This window comes from Scyliorhinus torazame, chromosome 18, assembly GCF_047496885.1.
Source record: "Scyliorhinus torazame isolate Kashiwa2021f chromosome 18, sScyTor2.1, whole genome shotgun sequence".
NCBI lineage: Eukaryota > Metazoa > Chordata > Chondrichthyes > Carcharhiniformes > Scyliorhinidae > Scyliorhinus > Scyliorhinus torazame.
In genome coordinates this window covers 152,423,582-152,445,725 of record NC_092724.1, presented here as the reverse complement: position 1 = coordinate 152,445,725, position 22,144 = coordinate 152,423,582, and the positions used below count along the sequence as shown (strand labels likewise).

Here is a 22,144-nt window from a genome sequence, read left to right as displayed (position 1 = left end):
GACACAAGAGGCGGATAGTCAATTAAGGCTGTTTAAAGGCCCATTGTGAGAGGGTGGTTGAGGTTTTCTGGGCTTTGAGGTCCTTCCTGCCTGCTTGACTTTAGTTTAGCCACAGGCCTCGCTGCAGAGGGGTTACCTCTCCATAATGGTAGTTTGGCTGCCAAATTTTAAAGTGAAAAAAAATTTAAGGTGACTCCATCTCTCGAAATGGCAGCCTGCCAGAGAGCCTCCTATTGGTCCTCATTCTTCGAGAGCCTGGAAGAGAAAGCCTAGTCTCTGATCATTAATTGGCCAACTTAGGAGAAAGAGGGAGCGGCACGGCGGCGCAGTGGTTAGCACTGCTGCCTACGGCACCGAGGTCCCAGGTTCGACCTCCGCTCCGGGTCACTGTCTGTGTGGAGTTTGCACATTCTCCCAGTATCTGTGGGGGACTCACCCCCACAACCCAAAGATGTGCAGGGTAGGTGGATTGGCCACGCTAAATTGTCCCTTAATTGGAAAATAAAAATTGGGTACTCTAAATTTATTTTTTAAACTTAAAAAGAAATATCAGAGCAAGAAAAATCACAGATGTGTAACTGTTCCCCAATTTAATCTGGTCATTGAGATACAAATATCTGGGGGAAAATCCTTCCCAATGCATGTTTTCAACCATGAATCAGTACATCATAAGATTATGTAGAGAAATTGAAATAAAGTGAAAGGAACAAAGGTGGAATTAAAAGAGATAAGAAAAAAAAAATCTAAATCTCCAACAATAAATTCTGAAGAAAAGAGACTCCTCAATTATAAATTTAATTTTCAGCGTTGAGATATTGTTTGGCACTAATGCAGACATGATGTGACGGCACTAGTCTTCACTTTTTTTGATGTTTAGTGAGCAAGTACTGCAACCTAACACCTTTATATGGATTCCAGCACCAAGTATCAGTGCAGCTTGTCAAGGGGCAGGGCAAATTGAGTAACAATCTCCAGATTTCTGTATTTAGCTCCCTAGCTGCAGCCCCTGAATGCTGCTGTCCAATTTAAACCCACTAACAGTGAGCACCCAATAACCTCAGTGTTATTCTGAGCTCAAAATCCAGGCCAACACCTTCAAAGGTTTAAACTTGGAAGTTTATATCCGTTGAGCATTAAATATCAAATCAGTTTTATTGAGATTAATGAAAATTAACAAGGTTTATTTTAAATGTATGGCTATGGAAGCAGTCATAGTTTGATTTAGAGGTTAACAATCCATTCAATGGCTTCAGATGTGAAGGGTTGTGATGCCCCCGGCAATGAATCTCCCAGGGCAGAAATTCAGTATATGGACGATGATCTGACTTGGATGGTCAGAATAACAAACATAGGAGAGCGAGTTGTGTATTAACTGTGTATTGGCTGGCTAATTGTTGAGTAAGTAGATGGATGCATTTCCTCACCTGAGTTATAGCATCTAGTTCAGCCAGAATGGCATCCTCATCTTCTTGAGTTATACCTCCAGCTAAAATTTCATCAAGTTGCTGAAATAACAAAGCGTATTGTTATAAAATATCGTTTAGAACACATTTGACAACCTTTGATTCTTGTTACTTTAATCTTACATTTGTAGGCATTAGTAGAATTGCTGCAGTGTTTCATATTACTCACCCGCTGGTATTCAACAGCTTCCTGGGTCTCATCCATTATTCTTTCTACTTCTTCAATAGACATGACCTAAAACCAAAAAAAAGGTTTCTTCAGTGCTACCAAGAATTTGGGCATTATACAGGGGGGGGGGGGGGCAGGGGGGGGGGATGTCATCTGGGAATATGCCAGTTAACTAAAATAAAAGATGAGTTTTGCGTCTTCAGGGTGATTGAGTGGGTATGGGGGTCCCACGACAGGTGCGGGAGTGCACCAATCAAGTGAGGAGGGAGGGTGACGCTTAAGGGCGATGGTACTGAAGAGCAGTGGGAGGCCAAGATCAGAGCAATGACAGGACCCAGATAGCAACTACCGGCGAGTTTGACATCCCCAATCAAAACTCAGACCCGACAGACCTGACCCAAAAATTCCAGTCAATTCTGGTTGGTAGAGTGCTGACTTAGACAAGAAAAACTGTATAATAATTCACTTCACAAGGGAAAGCACATTTGTTTGCTCTGAGCTGGGGAGTTTAAATTTAATTAATCAACCTGAAATAAACTTGAGGGACTCATTAATAATGATCATAAAAGCTACTGGATTGTCATAGTACAGGCTACTAGACTAGACGTGATTGAGGTTTATAAGGAGGAGGTGTTAGCAATTCTGGAAAGTGTGAAAATAGATAAGTCCCCTGGGCCGGATGGGAATTATCCTAGGATTCTCTGGGACGCTAGGGAGGAGATTGCAGAGCCTTTGGCTTTGACCTTTATGTCGTCATTGTCGACAGGAATTGTGCCAGAAGACTGGAGGATAGCAAATGTTGTCCCCTTGTTCAAGAAGGGGAGTAGAGACAACCCCGGTAACTATAGACCAGTGAGCCTTACTTCTGTTGTAGGCAAAGTCTTGGAAAGGATTATAAGATTTAGAGGATTTATCATCATCTAGAAAGGAATAATTTGATTAGGGATAGTCAACACGGTTTTGCGAAGGGTAGGTCGTGCCTTACAAACCTTATTGAGTTCTTTGAGGTGACCAAACAGGTGGACGAGGGTAAAACAGTTGATGTGGTGTATATGGATTTCAGTAAAGCGTTTGAAAAGGTACCCCACAGTAGGCTATTGCAGAAAATACGGTGGCATGGGATTGAGGGTGATTTAGCGGTTTGGATCAGAAATTGGCTAGCTGTAAGAAGACAGAAAATGGTGGTTGATGGGAAATGTTCAGCCTGGAGTTCAGTTACTAGTGGTGTACCAAAGGATCTGTTTTGAGGCCACTGCTGTTTGTTATTTTTATAAATGACCTGGAGGAGGGCATAGAAGGATGGGTGAGTAAATTTGTGGATGACACTAAAGTCGGTGGAGTTGTGGACAATGCGGAAGGATGTTGCAGGTTACAGAGGGACATAGATAAGCTGCAGAGCTGGGCTGAGAAGTGGCAAATGGGAGTTTAATGCAGAAAAGTGTGAGGTGATTCATTTTGGAAGGAATAACAGGAAGACAGAGTACTGGGCTAATGGTAAGATTCTTGGTAGTGTGGATGAGCAGAGTGATCCCGGTGTCCATGTACATAGATCCCTGAAAGTTGCCACCCAGGTTGACAGGGTTGTTAAGAAGGCGCATGGTGTGTTAGCTTTTATTGGTAGAGGGATTGAGTTTCGGAGCCATGAGGTCATGTTGCAGCTGTACAAAACTCTGGTGCGGCCGCATTTGGAGTATTGCGTGCAGTTCTGGTCTCCGCATTATAGGAAGGATGTGGAAGCATTGGAAAGGGTGCACAGATTTACCAGGATGTTGCCTGGTATGGAGGGAAGGTCCTATGAGGAAAGGTTGAGGGACTTGAGGCTGTTTTTGTTAGAAAGAAGAAGGTTAAGAGGTGACCTAATAGAGGCATACAAGATGATCAGAGGATTAGATAGGGTGGACAGTGAGAGCCTTTTTCCTTGGATGGTGATGGTTAGCACGAGGGGACATAGCTTTAAATTGAGGGGAGATAGATATAGGACAGATGTCAGAGGTAGGTTCTTTACTCAGAGAGTAGTAAGGGTGTGGAATGCCCTGCCTGCAACAGTAGTGGACTCGCCAACATTAATGGCATTCAAATGGTCATTGGATAGACATATGGACGATAAGGGAATAGTGTAGATGGGCTTTAGAGTGGTTTCACAGGTCGGTGCAACATCGAGGGCCGAAGGGCCTGTACTGCGCTGTAATGTTCGATTGTTCTATAAAACCCATGTGGCTCACTCATGTCCTTTAGGAGATGAAATCTGCCAGCCTTACCACCGGTCTGCCCTACCCCCCCCCCCCCCCCCCCCCCCAGTGTACTGGTGGGTTTTCTCACTGCAGAGAAAGCAGTGGTTCAAGAAAGCAGCTCTACACCACCTTCCCAAAGGCAATCACGGGATAGGCAATAAATGCAAGCCTTGCCAGGATTTCCCATCCCAAGAATGAAAAGAAAATTTAAAATACAGGTTTCGCCTCTACTTTTCACAGATACATACCTCATGCATTTTCTGAAGACAATCATTTCCAATTTTTAGCCCTTCAATAACTTTCATTTCAATTTGAGCAAATTCGATGTCTTGAACCTTTAAAAATAAACAAGAATAAAGTAAAAATGTATCATTTTTTACACTTTAAAAAAAAAGAGAGACAGGTTTTATTTATTTTACCAAGGCTTTCAATAGGAAAGAAGGAGAGGCAGTAAAGAGACAGAAATTAAGTGAGCGGGGAACATCGGCTTGCTATCATAAAAAGGGGCAGATGTGAAACGTCCCTGGTTACTTAGCCATGGTTGGACATGTTAAGTGACCTTAATTCAACAACATACCAAAAGGCAATCTTTTTCCATTTTTGAGTGCTCATTCAGTTGAGGAATATTACTGCTATCTGACAATTTGCTATTTCCAACACTCTGTATTCAGTGTAACTGCTGAAATTCCCAAACTGGATGTACCATTTAGATGCACAATAAAGTTCTCTCCACTCTGCCTAACAAAGTGCTTCACACCAACTCCAAACATTTCTATTTTTCACATAAGCTATTCTGAACAAGAGACAAATTAGGGGAGATATATTTTGCGCCAGTGCTGACTAAGAATTGGATGGAGTCTGTTCAAATGCATTTCACACAAGGCACTCACAGTCGTCGGAAGTCTCGCAAACCCATCGTTATGGGGTAGATTGTAAACCACTTTTTACAAAGAGCCCCCCCAGCATACCAATTATGGCACAATTCAGTTTCATCCAATACGGTAATTTTTGTTTTGATTAATCTTGCCTAAATAATATAGAGTGAGGAGGAATTGAATGGGGTTAAGGAGGGGCTGAGGAGTACACAAGGAAAGGGGTTAAACATAAAGACAAGGGAAATAGGGATAACAGAGTCATGCAATGAGGGTTGGAATAGGGGAGAGAGTGTGGAATGGTGAGAGGTGGCTAAAGTAGAAATATAGAAAACAGAAGCAGGAGACCATCCAGCCCTTTGAGCCTGCTCCACCATTCATCATGATTGAGCCTGCTCCACCATTCATCATGAACATGGCTGGTCATCCAATTCAGTAACCTGTTCCCGCTTCTCCCCCCATATCCTTTGATCCAAGAACATGATCCAAGAACATCCAAGGGCAGCACGGTAGCCTTGTGGATAGCACAATTGCTTCACAGCTCCAGGGTCCCAGGTTCGAATCCGGCTTGGGTCACTGTCTGTGCGGAGTCTGCATGTTCTCCCCGTGTGTGCATGGGTTTCCTCCGGGTGCTCCGGTTTCCTCCCACAGTCCAAAGATGTGCAGGTTAGGTGGATTGGCCATGATAAATTGCCCTTAGTGTCCAAAATTGCCCTTAGTGTTGGGTGGGGTTACTGGGTTACGGGGATAGGGTGGAGGTGTTGACCTTGGGTAGGGTGCTCTTTCCAAGAGCCAGTGCAGACTCGATGGGCCGAATGGCCTCCTTCTGCACTGTAAATTCTATGGTAATCTATGAACATAGGAATTAGGAGCAGAAGTAGGCAATTCAGCCCTTTAAGCCTGCTCTGCCATTGGAGAACGCTTACCCGAAGATCAGAGGCTGAACGCCCTTGACTGCTGAAGTGTTCCCCGACTGGAAGGGAACATTCCTGCCTGGCGATTGTCGCGCGATGTCCGTTCATTCGTTGTCGCAGCGTCTGCATGGTCTCGCCAATGTACCACGCTTTGAGACATCCTTTCCTGTACCTCATACGCTTCCAGTCCCTTCCAGTCGATGAACACTTCAGCAGTCAAGGGCATTCAGCCTCTAATCTTCGGGTGTGTGTTCGCCAAAGCGGCCTTCAGGACGTGCGACAATGCAGAATCGCCGAGCAGAAACTTACAGCCAAGTTCCGCACACGTGTACAGCCTGAATCGGGACCTTGGATTAATGTCGCATTACATTCATCCCCCACCATCTGGTCTGGGCTTGCGAAATCCTACCAACTGTCCTGGTTTGAGACAATTCACACCTCTTTAACCTGTGATTATCCCTCTCTCCAGATGCCCCGTATGGACCTGTGAAAACTTAATTACCTGTAAAGACTCACATTCAAAGTATCGTATTGCATCTTTGACTTTGTCCATATACATGTTTCTGGAACCCACCTCTTCATTCACCTGAGGCAGGAGCTGTGCTCCAACATCTAGTGATTCGAAACAAACCTGTTGGACTTTAACCTGGTGTTGCAAGATTTCTTACTGTATTTAGTTGATCAGCCATTTCTTTGTTTCCCATTATAAATTCCCCTGTTTCTGACTGCAAGGGACCGCATTTGTCTTCATCAATCTTTTTCGCTTCAAATACCTATAGAGACTTTTGCAGTCAGTTTTTACGTTCCCTGCAAGCTATCTCTCATACTCGATTTCCCCCTTCTTAATCAATCCCTTGATTCTCAAATGCTGAATTCTAAACTGCTCACAATCCTCAGGATTCTTACTTTTCCTGGCCAATCATCCTGGGATCTAATACTATCTCTAATTTCCGTTGCAAGCTATGGTTTCCCGTTTTACTTTGGCACCAGATAGGAATGAACAATTGTTACAGTTCAGCCATGCATTTTGTGAATAGTTGGCATTACCTGTCCACCATTATCCCTTTAAGTAACATTTCCCAATCCATCACAGCCAACACGTGCCTCGTACCATGGTGGGAAAGGAGGGAACAGAGCAAGAAAGAGAGGATGGCTGGAGCGAGGTCTGGTCAAATGTGATGACAAGGGAATAGAATTTCTGAAGCGGAGCTCAAGAGAATTTTCCCAGCAAGTTAATCCTACATTCTCAATAAACTCAAATTAGGGTGCGTGCACTTAAATCAAGATCACAATAACAGACAATATTTCCTTTCACAATCTGAAACATTTATTATCCAGAACTGAAAACTTTTCCTTACCATTTGCTCAAGGTTGCTAATCTGAACTTCAGTTTTATCAAGGAGTTGCTCCTGATATCGTTTCTTCTTGAGCAGAAGTTTGGCTTTCCTGAAGAACAAAAGAAGTCTTAAGCGAGTGGCATTCAGATCTTAAAAACCCTGTTCGGAGTTGGTCCCAGTTTATCTTCTGTGACTCTACACGAGTGCACGTGCGCAAAGATTTGTTACCATCCTTCCCTCCCAGTATACTGCTCTAGAAATCTTCAATTTATTTGACCATATGTCTTACCCATCAAGGTACAAAATATAACTGAAACAAAAGTCTTCAAAGCTGTGCGAGTAGAATATACAAAGACACTTTCAACTATTCTAGTAAACTGTTCAGGCTTAAATCAGGGATTAAATGTTCCCGAGTGACCGATATCTGCTAGCTCTGATAACTTGAATGTATTTAACAGAGGCCGACCCAGATAATCCAACTGAGCTTCTTTATCTGTACTTATCTTTGAGAAATTAAACAGCAAATCTCAGAATCCTGCTTCCTCAACTACTTTCTTTAGTGGATTTCAATCTGCAAAGGCAAGATGAGAGAAACAATGTGATTGCTCTAGGCTGGACAAATCTGAGCTGCTCAGAGGGGGTCACTATGGATTTGTAAAGGGTACATGATGTCCAATAAACCTCGCTGAATTTTTTTGAGGAAGTATCTGAAAGGATAGGTAAGGGAGTGTCAATGGATGTTGTTGATATGAACTTCCAGAAGGCATTCAAACAAGGCTCCACGTGAAAAAAAGACTGTTACCAGAAACGAAGTATGCAACCTATCGGTTTTGATATGGAATTGATTAGGAAGTAGGGGACAGAGGGCATGATATGTACTCGGATTTAGGAGGATCATAGAATCCTTACAACGCAGAAAGAGGATATTCGGCCCATCGTGTCTTCACCAACACTTCGAAACACCACCCTACATAGGCCCAATCCCGTGTCATGTAACCCCACCCAAATAGCAATTTTACATGGCCAATCCACCTAACCTGCACATCTTTGGACTGTGGGGGGAAACCGGAGCACCCGAAGAAAACCCACACAGACACGGGGAAAATGTGCAAACTCCACACAGACAGTTACCCACGGTCGGAATCGAACCCATGTCACTGACACTGTGAGGCAGCAGTGCTAACCACTATGCTGATGTTCAGGGGCCTGTAACAGGACCAAAGCTTTTCCTGGTATTCATATAAATTACTTGGGACATTTCCGGTTGCGGCTATGCGGAGCTAAGTCGCACGTTCGGCAGCACCCGCTTGGAACGGACTTTTGGGCTCTTTTCAGGGCCCCCAACGGCATTTTTTCGATATTTCCCGGTGTGGGAAGAAGACTGCAACATTCCCCGACAGTGTATGGCTTGGACCAGGAGCGGGGCGACTAAAAAGGTGGTGGTGAAGCCAAAGAAAGTGCGAGGGAAGAGCAAGATGGCGGCGGGCGGGGACCATTTAGCGTGGATGCAGTGGGCGCAGGAGCAGAAGGAGGTTATCCAGCGCTGCTTCAGGGAGCTCAAAGCGCTCCTGCTGGAGCCGATGAAGGCTTCTATTGATAAGCTGCTGGAGACCCAGATGGCCCAAGAGGTGGCGATCCGCGAGGTCCGACAAAAGATCTCAGATAACGAGGACGAGATCTTGGGCCTAGCGGTAAAGGTGGAGGCGCACGAGGCGCTCCACAAGAAATGGCAGGAACGGTTCGAGGAGATAGAGAATCGGTTGAGGCGGAAGAATCTGCGGATCCTGGGCCTCCCGGAGGGGCTGGAGGGGTCGGACGTGCGGGCCTATGTGGTCACCATGTTAAACTCGCTGATGGGAGCGGGCCCCTGGAGCTGGAAGGGGCCCATGGAGTGCTGGCGAGGAGGCCCAAGGCGAACGAGCCACCGCGGGCGGTGTTGGTGCGGTTTCATCAGTTCGCTGATCGGGAGTGCGTACTCAGGTGGGCCAAGAAAGAGAGGAGCAGCAGGTGGGAGAACGCGGTGGTTCGAATATATCAGGACTGGAGCGCGGAGGTGGCGAAGAAGAGGGGCGGGTACAACCGGGCGAAGGCGGTGCTGCACAGGAAGGGGGTGAAGTTTGGCATGCTGCAGCCGGCGCGACTATGGGTCACCTACAAGGACCGGCACCATTATTTTGAGTCCCCGGAGGAGGCGTGGGCCTTTGTTCAGGCCGAGAAGCTGGACACAAACTGAGGGTCGGGATGGGGGGGTCGGGCGTGGGGACGGTAGGGGATTGCTGTTGTGTTACATTTTGAGGGGGCGGTTCTTTGTTATTGTTCAGTTTTGGTTCGGCGTGGGTGGTTACGGTGGGTTGGGCACTGTTTTGGTTGGGTGTGTCGAGTGGGCTCTTGGAGGGGGGCAAATAAACGGAGAAGGGGGTGGATGGCCGGAGGGGGGATGGGGCCCCGCGGGGGAGGATGGGGCCCCGCGGGGGAGGATGGGGCCCCGCGGGGGAGGGTGAGGCCCGAGTCGGGGGTGAGGGGACTGGGCTTGTAAAAGGAGCTGCGACAGAGGAGGTGGGGCCCGGCAGGTGGAAAGCGCGGGCTTTTTCCCACGCTGAAGGCTGGAGGGGGCGGGGCCAGGGCAGGGAAGCACGGGTTTTTTCCCGCGCTTGGGATGGAAGGGGGAGGTGGAGAAGCTGCTGGTGGGTAATGGAGGGGGAGGGGAAGTCCCACAATGGGAGGAGTCGAAGGAGAGGTGGGAGCGGCCGGGGTCAGCTGACTTGCGGGAGTGCAATGGGGGGAGCAATGCGGTTAGGAGGGGTCCTAGCTGGGGTGTGGGAACCGGGTTGCTGCTGGTATGGTCAAGGGGGAGCTGGAGCGAGTAGAGGGTGTTGGGACGGGGGTCTGCCGCCGTGGGGAACGGGCCGGGCGTGGGGCACAGGCGTTTGGTTGGCCGAGGAGGGGTTATGGCTAGTCGGCGGGGGAGGGGGGCGGGGGGCGGGTCGTCCCCTGATCCGGCTGATAACCTGGAACGTAAGGGAGCTGAACGGGCCGGTTAAGCGGGCCAGGGTGTTCGCGCACCTGAAAGGGCTGAAGGCGGATGTGGTTATGCTCCAGGAGACACACCTGAAGGTGGCAGACCAGGTTAGACTGAGGAAAGGGTGGGTAGGCCAGGTGTTTCATTCGGGGCTGGATGCCAAGAATCGGGGGGGTGGCGATCTTGGTGGGAAAGGTGTCGTTCGAGGCGTCGAGCATTGTGACAGACAATGGCGGCAGGTACGTAATGGTAAGTGGTAAGCTGCAAGGGGAAAGGTGGTGCTGCCCAACGTGCACGCCCCGAACTGGGACGATGCGGGTTTTATGCGGCGCATGTTGAGTCGGATCCCGGACTTGGAAGTGGGGGGCCTGATAATGGGGGCGGGGACTTTAACACGGTGTTGGATCCGGCACTGGATCGCTCCAGGTCTAGGACGGGTAGGAGGCCGGAGGCGGCTAAAGTGCTGAGGGGGTTTATGGACCAGATGGGAGGGGTGGACCCTTGGAGATTTGCAAGGCTGGGGGCTAGCGAATTTTCATTCTTCTCGCACGTTCATAAGGCCTATTCCTGGATCGACTTTTTTGTTATGAGCAGGGCGCTGATTGAGAAAGTAGAGGATACCGAGTACTCGGCGATAGCCATTTCGGATCACGCCCCGCATTGGGTAGACCTAGAGCTGGGGGAGGAGAGGGACCAGGGCCCATTGTGGCGCTTGGAGGTGGGGCAGTTGGCAGACAAGGAGGTGAGCGAGTGGGTCCGAAGAAGCATAGAGGGATACCTGGAGGCCAACGATAACGGGGAGGACCGAGTGGGGATGGTCTGGGAGGCACTGAAGGCGGTGGTTAGGGGAGAGCTGATCTCCATTAGGGACCATAAGGAGAGGAGAGAGCAGAGGGAGAGGGAGATGCTGGTGGGGGAGATGGTGAGGGTAGACAGGAGGTATGCGGAGGTGCCGGAGGAGGGACTGTTGAGGGAGAGGCGTAGCCTCCAGGCCGAATTCGACCTGTTGACCACCAGGAAGGCGGAGGCGCAGTGGAGGAAGGCCCAGGGGGCAATTTATGAATATGGGGAAAAGTCAAGTCGAATGCTGGCGCATGAGCTTCGGAAGCGGGATGCAGTTAGGGAGATTGGGGGGAAGCGGGCGGGCGGGCGGGGGGGGGGGGGGGGGGGGGGGTGGGGAAGAGTGTGGTGCGGAGTGGGGTTGGCATCAATGGGGTCTTCAGGGACTTTTATGAGGAACTGTATCGGTCCGAGCCTCCAGTGGAGGGAGGAATGGGCCGCTTTCTGGACCAACTGAAGTTCCCTAAGGTGGAGGAGGGACTGGTGGCGGGATTAGGGGCCCCGATTGGGATGGAGGAGCTGGCCAAAGGGATAGGGAGCATGCAGGCGGGGAAGGCACTGGTCGAATTTTACAAAAAATATGTGGACCTGTTGGGCCTGTTGCTGGTTAGGACCTTCAATGTGACAAGGGAGGTGGGGGCGTTGCCCCCGACGATGTCCCGGGTACTGATCTCCTTGATCCTGAAGCGGGACAAGGATCCCCTGCAGATTGGGTCTTACAGGACATTCATTGTTAAATGTAGATGCCAAGGTGCTGGCGAACGTCTTAGCCACGAGAATTGAGGATTGTGTGCCACAGGTCATCCACGAAGACCAGACGGGGTTCGTGAAGGGGAGACAGTTGAATGCGAATGTGCGGAGGCTCCTGAACGTTATTATGGTGCCGGCGAGGGAGGGGGAGGTGGAGATAGTGGCGGCGATGGACGCTGAGAAGGCCTTCGATAGGGTAGAGTGGGGGTACCTGTGGGAGGTGCTGAAGAGGTTTGGGTTTGGGGAGGGGTTCGTCAGGTGGGTTAGGCTGTTGTACGAGGTCCCAATGGTGAGTGTGGCCACGAACAAGAGGAGGTCTGAGTACTTTCGGTTGCATCGAGGGACGAGGCAGGGGTGTCCCTTGTCCCCCCCTGCTCTTCTCGCTGGCAATTGAACCCCTGGCTATGGCACTGAGGGAGTCGAGGAACTGGAGGGGGTTGGTGCGGGGTGGGGAGGAGCATAGGGTATCGCTCTATGCGGACGACTTGCTGCTATATGTGGCGGACCCGGTGGGGGGAATGCCGGAGGTAATGAGGATCCTCAGGGAGTTCGGGGATTTCTCAGGGTACAAGCTCAACATGGGGAAGAGCGAGTTGTTTGTAGTTCACCCAGGGGACCAGGAGAGGGGGATTGGTGAGCTCCCACTAAAAAGGGCGGAGGAGGAGGCCTCGTCGGAGGTGCTGAAAGGTAAGTGGGAGGAGGAGTTGGGAGAGGAGATCGAAGAGGGGACGTGGGCAGATGCCCTAGGGAGGGTGAACTCTTCCCCTTCATGCGCAAGGCTCAGCCTCATCCAGTTTAAGGTGCTGCACAGGGCAAGGATGACCGGGACAAGGATGAGCCGTTTTGGGGGGGGGGGGGGGGGGGGGAGAGGACAGGTGTGTTAGGTGCTCAGGGAGCCCAGCAAACCACACCCATATGTTCTGGGTATGCCCAGCGCTGGAGGAGTTTTGGAAGGGGGGGGGGGGTTCTATTTTATTTTTGTTTGTCTATTCTGGGGGATCTGCGAGGGTGTATATTTTGCTATGTTTGCTATGTGTTTCGGCGGGTGTTAATATATTATTTATGTATAGGGGGAGGGGGCACTGGGTTGTTTTGTTTTGTATTTAACTCTATTGGGTTCCTTTTACATTTTATTGTTTGTAAACAATGGTAAATTAGATGGCACAGTAAATGGTGCAGATGGATGGCTGATAGATTAAGTGAGTGGGTTGGGTCAAGGGAAATGCCGATTCGGGGGAACCACAGATTTGAGCCAGGGAGGTGGGATGGAAGTTTTCAGAAATGGGAAGAGAAGGGGATTAAGACGCTAAAAGATTTATTTCTTTGGGGTCGGTTTGCAGGATTGAGGGAGCGGGAAGCGAAGTATGGGCTGGAGCAGGGAGAAGTGTTTAGATACGTACAGGTTCGAGATTTTGCCAGAAAGGAGATACAGAGCTTCCCGGAGGAACCGGCCTCCACATTGCTGGAGGAGGTGCTGACGACAAGGGGACTAGAGAAGGGGGCAGTGTACGGTGCTATTCTGGAAGAGGATAAGGCACCACTGGAAGAGATCAAAGCAAAGTGGGAGGAAGAGCTGGGAGAGGTTATAGAGGGGGGGGTCTGGTGTGAGGTTCTCCGGAGAGTGAATGCCTCCACCTCATGTGCGAGGTTGGGGCTGATACAGCTGAAGGTGGTATACAGAGCGCACCTCACGACGGCGAGGATGAGCTGATTTTTTTGCAGGAGTAGAAGGTGGGTGTGAGCATTGCGGGGGGGGGGGGGCCCGCTAATCACCTTCATATGTTTTGGTCCTGTCCAAGCTAGGGGAGTACTGGAAGGGGTTTTTTAGGGTAATTTCCAAGGTGGTGCGTGTGAAACTGGACCCGGGTCCCCGGGAGGCCATATTCGGGGTGTCGGACCAGCCGGGGTTGGAAACGGGTGCGGAGGCAGATATCATAGCCTTTGTCTCGTTGATCGCCCGAAGGCGGATTCTGCTGGGATGGAGAGCAGCCTCTCCATCTACAAGACTTGGGCACTATTTATTATGCACTTTCAAGAACTGGATAACACCGAACAGTAGTTGGGGGGGGCTGTGTATGTTAAGGCTGACTATGGGTAATCCCGGATTCCTTTTTGTCATTTGTTTATGTAAACATGCGGGCTGATGTTTGGGGGTTGGTGGGAGGATGGGATCGTTGTTATTGTTATGGGGATTGACATATCTGTTGCTGATTATTGTTTATTGTTGGTGGGTGTAAACTTGGGAGAAAATGTGAAAAAGGAGAATAAAAATTTTTTTTTTTTTTTTTTTTTTAAAAAGTGAGTGGGTTGGAGCACAATGTGGCAAATTACAAGTATATCACTTTGGATCTAAAAATGACAGACAAGGCGTATTTTCTAAATGGCGAGAAGCTAGGAACTGTGGAAGAGCGGAGAGATTTAGAGGTTCACACACACGCAGCTTGATAGGGTAACTGCACAGCCCAAGACCGTAAGAAACTACAGAGAGCGGTGAACACAGCCCAGCCCATCATGCAAACCCGCCTCCCATCCATTGTCTCTGTCTACACCTCCCGCTGCCTTTTGGCAACATAATCAAAGATCCCTCCCACCTGGGTTATTCTCTCTTCCATCGGGCAGAAGATACAAAAGTCGGAGAACGTGCAATAACAGGTTCAAAAACAGCTTCTTCCTTACTGTTACCAGACTCCTGAATGGCCCTCTTATGGACTGAACTGTTCTCTATATGCATCATCTTTACTGTTGTAGCACTACACTCCGTATGCTTCACCTGATATATCTTCTGCCCGATGGAAGAGAGAATAACCCAGGTGGGCGGGGTCTTTGATTATGTTGTCAAAAGGCAGCGGGAGGTGTAGACAGAGTCAACGGATGGGAGGCGGGTTTGCGTGATGGACTGGGCGGTGATCACGATTCTCTGTAGTTTCTTACGCTTCACCCGATGTCTATGTCTATGTTTTTCCATTGTGTATTTCTCAAATGTCCTGTTTTTCATGTATGGAACGATCTGCCTGCACTGTACGCAGAACAATACTTTTCACTGTATCTTGGTACACGTGACAATAAATCTAGATCTAGGCTAGTGGACAGGTGCCAAAAATAATTTTAAAAGGCTAATGGAATATTAGTTTTATAATGAGCGAGCTAGAATACAAACAGGTGAAAGTTTGATTACAGTTGTACAGAGCTCTGGTTAGACGCCATCTGTAGCACTGCATTCAGTTCCAGGTCAAGCACCTTAGAAATAATATGTTGGCCTTGAACTAGAAGCAACACAAATTCACCGGACTGATACCAGGGCTAAAAGGATTAAATTATGGAGGACTTGCTCAGATAAGGACGAACATGGAATGTAGCAGATGTTGGAAATCTGAACTAAACTCAATAAACGCTAGAGTTACTCGGTAAGTCAGGCAGGATCTGTGGAGAGACAAAGAGTTTGTCATTTCTGATGAACTGTCATCAGCCTAAAATGTTAACTCTGCTTCCTTCTCAAGATGCTGCCTGACCTGGTGAGTATTTCCAGCATTTTCTGTTTTTATTGCATCGTCTAGGCTTGAACTCTTTGGAACATGAAAGTTCAAGGGGTAATCAGACGATTAAAGGATCTGATCCCAAAAAAAGCTGCTGAGGCTAGATTAATTCAAACTTCAAAATGGAAACTGATATATATTTTTAGGCAAGCATACCAAAGATTATGGAATCAAAGGTTGGCAGCCGGAATTAGATATAGATCGGACAGAATTAATTTGAATGGAAGAACAGATTTGGGGCGTTGAATGGCCAACATTGTGCGGGGAGGGGGCGAGGGAAAGCAGTTTTATTTTTGTCAATGAAGAATCAAAATTTGGGAAAGGTCGGACAGTCAGCATTTACATTCCCAAGTTCCCAACATCACAGCATTTTCCCCATCACACTTAAAGTACCAGATAGTGGAAGATCAACATGGACTGCTGTAGAATATTACACTTAATTGTTGGATTTTAACAAGTCAGTAAATTTCACAAGTTTACAAAAGACTTAATCCAATCCTGTGATACCCACTCTTTCTTGCCCCCACGAAGCAGCTGTCGAGCTAATTCTCGCTCCTTTCCAAGTTGAATACCAATTCTCTTCTGGTACTGCTTCAACTTGTCACGTTGCTGTTTTAGTTGCTGGAGAAACAAAATGGAAAGAATTGCGTTCAAATTTTCAAAAATGAAATAAATCCGCACTTCACCAACCAATTAAAAAAAATTTGGAACATGCAATGCAGTTTACTCAATACAGCATTTTGTGTTTATTTTATATGGATTTCCAGGATTCTCCTGTTTTTTTTAAAATAAAAGCAGGGTTTAGACTAAATGGCAATCAACTGGAATGATAGCTTTTGTTCACAAGTTTGGTGAAGGACGCCATCTTAACTGGACCACAGGAAAAATATGACATTTCACTCCTCCCTCCATACACGCCACCCCCAGAGCCGAGTTTGTGAAACTCTGCAGCAGCAGAATGGTCATTTGCAAAATTGAGAGAATGGAGACTCCCAGTGCAAGATTGCGGCTCAGAAATAGTTTTCCTCAATTAATTTGCGGCAGTTGCATCCTGCATTTCGAAATTCAAAAAGCACCACACAAGATGTCAGGGCTCATCGGATTATAAGCAATGTATTAACACGAGTTGAGGATTGGCTAATGGACAGGAAACGCAGTAATAATAAACAGGGCATTTTCATGATCAGCCTGGGACTTCAACTATTTACAACCTGTATCAATAACTGAGATGAAGGTAGATAGGGGTGTAACATATCCAACTTTGCTGACAGTACACAGTTAAACAGGCAAATAAGCTGCGAGGAGGACACAAAGAGGCTGCAAAGGATATCGATTGGGTAAGTGGTTAGGCAAGAAGGCAACAAGCTTGTTATAATGTGGGCATTGAAAAGCAGGATTTCTTTTTTTAAAAAGGATGAGAGACTGGAAAATGTAGGTATTCAGGGGGACGTGAATTACAGAAAGTTAATAATTACAGTGGGCAATTAGGAAAGAAGATTATATGCTAACCTTTATTACAATGAGTTTTGTGAAGAACAAAGAAGTCTTACTGCAATTGTATAGGGCCTTGGAGTGTAGTTTCTCTGTCCTTGCCTTTGAGAGCATGTAACAAAGGTTCACAACTAGACTGATTGACGAGGATTGTCCTCAGAGGAGAGATAGAGTAAACTAGGCCTACAATGCCAAGAGTTTAGAAGGAGCGGTGATTTGACTGAAACATGTAAACATTTTTAAAAGACTTAACAGGCTAGGTGCTGGGAGGACATTTGCCCTTTAACTACTTTTGAAATGTAGTCACTATCGCAATGTAACCTAGTAGCCAAGTTGAATGCATCAAGGTCCCACAGATAGCAATGCGGGCAGGAGCAGGGCGACACCACGGCTCCTTAATTCTTCAAATATTTTATATCTCCTTGTACAGGCAGACGGGGAACCTCAGTTTAATGCGTTTTTCTGGAAGGGCTGGACAATGCATGTGTGCTGCATGTGTTAGCCTTGCTTATGCGCTCACACCTCTGGGTTGACACTTGAGCCCACAACCTTTTGACTTGGAGGAAATGTGCTATTACTGAGCCAACAACGCAACATGAAACTAGATACACAAATTGTGTGAATACTGCACAAGGTGATGACGAGAATGATTCCATGGATAAGGGTACCTGCGTAAGTCTCAAGTATGCAGCCTCCTACACTAATGGAAGAAATGTTGGTTTACTTGCCTTTGGTCTGAACCACTCTGGATACATTATCCTTTTAAAAAAAAAGTTTGTTTTCCTTAAGTGAAAACAAACTGGATATTCAAAATATAACAGAGGTGACTGAATATTAGAATCTTCAGGTCAGGTTTGACAATCAAAAGAATGGTCTTTGCTTCATGTGCATTTATAATGCTTCAAGTCTTGGGGGCACCGATTGGGCTGAGGGAGGTGATGGACTGTGTGGGTTTGATGCAGGCTGCGAAGGCACCATGTCCAGATGAGTTTCCAGCTGGGGTTTATAAGAAGTTTGGGTCGGAGCTGGGGCCTCTGCTTGTTGGGGTGCATAATGAGTCAATGGCAAGAGAGGAGCTTCCTCCCACGTTGTCACAGGATTCCATATCACTGATTTTAAAGAAGGACAGAGTATGGGTCATACCGTCCGAAGTTGTTGGCGTCGCGGATGGAGGATTGTGTGCAGGCGGTGATAGGAGAGGACCAGAAAGGGTTTGTGAAGGGGCAGCAGCTGTAGGCGAATGTACGCAGGCTGCTCAACATTATTACTATGCCCTCGGAAAGGCCAGGAAGTGAAAGTGTGGGTGGCAATGGATGCGGAGAAGGCATTTAACCGGGCTGAATGGCCATATGTGTTGGAGGTGTTCAGTTGGTTCTGGTTCAGGCAGGGATTTGTGGATTGGATTTGGCTGTTGTACAAGGCACCAAAGGCTAATGTCCAGACGAATAGGATTAGTTCAGTTTATTTTGGGCTACACCGGGCGGACGAGGCAGGGATGCCCACTCTCCCCGCTGCTTTTTGCTCAGAGCCGTTGGCAATGGCGCTCAGGGCATCGAGGGGGATTGACCGGGGAGGGGTCGAACACAGAGTCTCTTTGTATGCAGACACCCTCCTGTTGTACATTTCCGACCTGAAGGGAGGTTTTGATAGGATCATAGGGGTCTTCGGGTGTTTGGGCATGTCTCAGGATGCAAATTGAATATGGGGCAAAGTGAGATGGTCCCGATAAATGCCAGGGGGCAGGAGAGGAGGCTGGGTGTTGCTGTTGCGGGTGGTGAGGGTGCGTTTCTGCTATCCCAGGATACAGGTGGCGCAGAGCTGGGTCCAGCTGAATAAGTTGAACTTGGCATGATTGGGGGGGGTATGAAGGTGAACGTCTAGCGATGGGATGAGTTGTCCTTGTCTTTGGCAGGACGTGTACAGGCGGTGAAAATGACGCTGCTGCCCAAGTTTCGGTTTGTATTTCAGAACCTCCCCATCTTTGTTCCCAAGTCCATTTTTAGAGAGGTGAATGGGATGATTTTGAGGTTCGCGTGGGCAGAGAGGAGGGGGTATCTGGAAAGGGATCAGCAAGGGGTGGGGGTACTGGCTTTGCCAAGCCTGTTGAATGACTACCAGGCAGCAAACATCGCAATGGTTAGAAAATGGGCGGGGGGGACTTCCGGGTGCGGCGATGACCAGCTGAGTCGCACGTTTCGGCAGCTCCCAGTGGAACGGACTTTTGGGCTCTTGATAGGAGCCCCAACGGCAATTTTAACGGCTAAAAACACCGTGCGGTAAACCAGAAGGGTGTTCCCCCTGGACACGGATGGAAAAAGGAGAGGAAAGTGGCCGGATTGCAGCGGATCCTTTGGAACAACGGCAAGGAAGGCAAGCAGAAACCAAGATGGCGTCGGAAGGTGGCAGTTTCATATGGGGCCCTGAACAACAAGAGTTCTTGAAACGCTGCGTGGAGGAGATAAAAAAGGAAATGAAGAAAGAGTTGTTGGCCCCGATATTACAGGCGATTGAAGGGCTGAAAGAGGAACAAAAGACCCAGGAGCAGGAGCTTCGGGTCGTGAAGGCGAAAGCAGCAGAGAATGAGAACGATATACAGGGCCTGGTGGTGAAGTCGGAGATACAGGAGGCACACCAGAAACGATCTGTGGAGAGGTTGGAGGCACTGGAAAACAACGCAAGGAGGAACAACTTGAGGATTCTTGGCCTTCCTGAAGGTGTGGAGGGGGCGGACGTCGGGGCATCTGTGAGCACGATGCTGCACTCGTTAATGGGAGCGGAGGCCCCGACGGGTCCGTTGGAGGTGGAGGGAGCATACCGAGTTATGGTGCGAGGATCGAGAGCAGGAGAAACTCCCAGAGCCATAGTGGTGAGATTCCTCCGTTTTAAGGATAGAGAAATGGTCCTTAGATGGGCGAAGAAAACTCGGTGTAGTAAATGGGAGAACGCGGTGATCCGCGTTTATCAAGATTGGAGTGCGGAGGTGGCGAGAAGGAGGGCGAGCTTTAATCGGGCCAAAGCGGTACTTCACAAAAAGATGATAAAATTTGGAATGCTGCAACCGGCAAGACTGTGGGTCACATATCAAGGAAGGCACCACTACTTTGAAACGGCGGATGAAGCGTGGACTTTTATTGTAGAAGAAAAATTGGAATGATTGGATTATGAAAATGAACGTTTGGACAAAGTGGTGGGGCGAATGGGGGGGGGCGAAGAGGGGTTTTATGATTTAATCCTGCGGTATGGTAACTTTTCTTTCTCCCACAGGTGGTGATGGGGGGAGGTGGGGAGGGAGAGGAGATGGGGCGTTGGCCATGGGAGGCGGGGCCGAGGGAGAGGCGCGGGCTTGGTTCCCGCGCTATGATAATTATGGCGGGAATAGAGAAGCAGGAAGGAGGGGGCGTCGCACGGTGCGAGCCGTGATCACGGGGGGAAGCCGAGGTCAGCCAGAGTTTGCTGACTTCTGGGAGCAACATGGGGGGAGTAATTACGCTAGCGGGGGGTCTAGCAGGGGGGGGGGGGGGGGGAGGGGGGAATTACTGGGTTGCTGCTGCTGGGGAAAGGGGGGAGTGGGTACGGGAAAGGATGGGCGGGGGGGCACCGTCTGGGAGAGATACAGCTGCGTGGGAACTGGGTGAGAAGCTGGAAAAAGATGATGGCTAACCGGCAAGGGGGGGGGGGGGGGGGGGGTGGGAAGCCCCCCAACTCGGCTGATCACGTGGAACGTGAGGGGGCTTAACGGGCCGATAAAGAGGGCACGAGTACTCGCACACCTTAAGAAACTTAAAGCAGATGTGGTTATGCTACAGGAAACGCACCTGAAACTGATAGACCAGGTTAGGTTGCGCAAAGGAGGGGTGGGGCAGGTGTTCCATTCGGGGCTGGATGCGAAAAACAGGGGGGTGGCTATATTAGTGGGGAAGCGGGTAATGTTCGAGGCGAAGACTATAGTGGCGGATAACGGGGGCAGATACGTGATGGTGAGTGGCAAATTACAGGGAGAGATGGTGGTTTTGGTAAACGTGTATGCCCCGAACTGGGACGATGCCAACTTTATGAGGCGAATGCTAGGACGCATCCCAGACCTAGAGACCGGAAAGCTGATAATGGGGGGAGACTTTAACACGGTGTTGGAACCAAGGCTGGATAGGTCGAAGTCCAGGACTGGTAGGAGGCCGGCAGCAGCCAAGGTGCTTAAGGATTTTATGGAGCAGATGGGAGGGGTGGACCCGTGGAGATTCAGTAGACCTAGGAGTAAGGAGTTCTCGTTTTTCTCCTATGTCCATAAAGTCTATTCACGCATAGACTTTTTTGTGTTGGGTAGGGCATTGATCCCGAGGGTGAGGGGAACGGAATATACGGCTATAGCCATTTCGGATCATGCCCCACACTGGGTAGACTTGGAGATAGGGGAGGAAACAAGAGGGCGCCCACCCTGGAGAATGGACATGGGACTAATTGCGGATGAGGGGGTGTGCCTAAGGGTGAGGGGATGCATTGAAAAGTGCTTGGAACTCAATGACAATGGGGAGGTTCAGGTGGGAGTGGTCTGGGAGGCGTTGAAGGCGGTGGTTAGGGGGGAGCTGATATCAATAAGGACACATAAAGGGAAGCAGGAGAGTAAGGAACGGGAGCGGTTGCTGCAAGAACTTTTGAGGGTGGATAGACAATATGCGGAAGCACCGGAGGAGGGACTGTACAGGGAAAGGCAAAGGCTGCATGTGGAATTTGACTTGCTGACTACAGGCACTGCAGAGGCACAATGGAGGAAGGCGCAGGGTGTACAGTACGAATATGGAGAGAAGGCGAGCAGATTGCTGGCACACCAATTGAGGAAAAGGGGAGCAGCGAGGGAAATAGGGGGGGGGGGTGAGGGACGAGGAAGGAGAGACGGAGCGGGGAGCGGAGAGAGTGAACGAAGTGTTCAAGACATTTTATAAAAAATTGTATGAAGCTCAACCCCCGGATGGGAGGGAGAGAATGATGGATTTTTTGGATCGGCTGGAAATTCCCAAGGTGGAAGAGCAGGAAAGGGTGGGACTGGGAGCACAGATCACGGTAGAAGAAGTGGTGAAAGGAATTAGGAACATGCAGACGGGAAAGGCCCCGGGACCGGACGGATTCCCAGTTGAATTTTACAGAAAATATTTGGACTTGCTCGCCCCGCTACTGACGAGGACCTTTAACGAGGCAAAGGAAAGGGGACAACTGCCCCCGACTATGTCAGAAGCAACGATATCGCTTCTCTTAAAGAAGGAAAAGGATCCGCTACAATGCGGGTCCTACAGACCAATTTCCCTCCTCAATGTGGATGCCAAGGTCCTGGCCAAGGTAATGGCAATGAGAATAGAGGAATGTGTCCCGGGGGTGGTTCATGAGGACCAAACTGGGTTTGTGAAGGGGAGACAGCTGAACACGAATATACGGAGGCTGTTAGGGGTAATGATGATGGCCCCACCAGAGGGTGAAACGGAGATAGTAGTGGCGATGGATGCCGAGAAAGCATTTGATAGAGTGGAATGGGATTA

General features: G+C 48.9%; 1 protein-coding gene across 1 annotated transcript in view; it reads right to left on the bottom strand.

Moving 5' to 3' along the window:
• chmp6b (charged multivesicular body protein 6b) overlaps positions 1-22,144 on the bottom strand; it is a 59,100-nt gene that overhangs the window by 5,434 nt on the left and 31,522 nt on the right. Inside the window, exons 2-6 of the mRNA XM_072483620.1 lie at positions 15,640-15,749; positions 7,008-7,095; positions 4,112-4,198; positions 1,633-1,698; positions 1,425-1,505 (exon numbers count right to left, since the gene is read on the bottom strand). Of these exons, the coding sequence (XP_072339721.1) occupies positions 1,425-1,505; positions 1,633-1,698; positions 4,112-4,198; positions 7,008-7,095; positions 15,640-15,749 (432 nt within the window). The remainder of the gene's footprint in view (positions 1-1,424; positions 1,506-1,632; positions 1,699-4,111; positions 4,199-7,007; positions 7,096-15,639; positions 15,750-22,144) is intronic.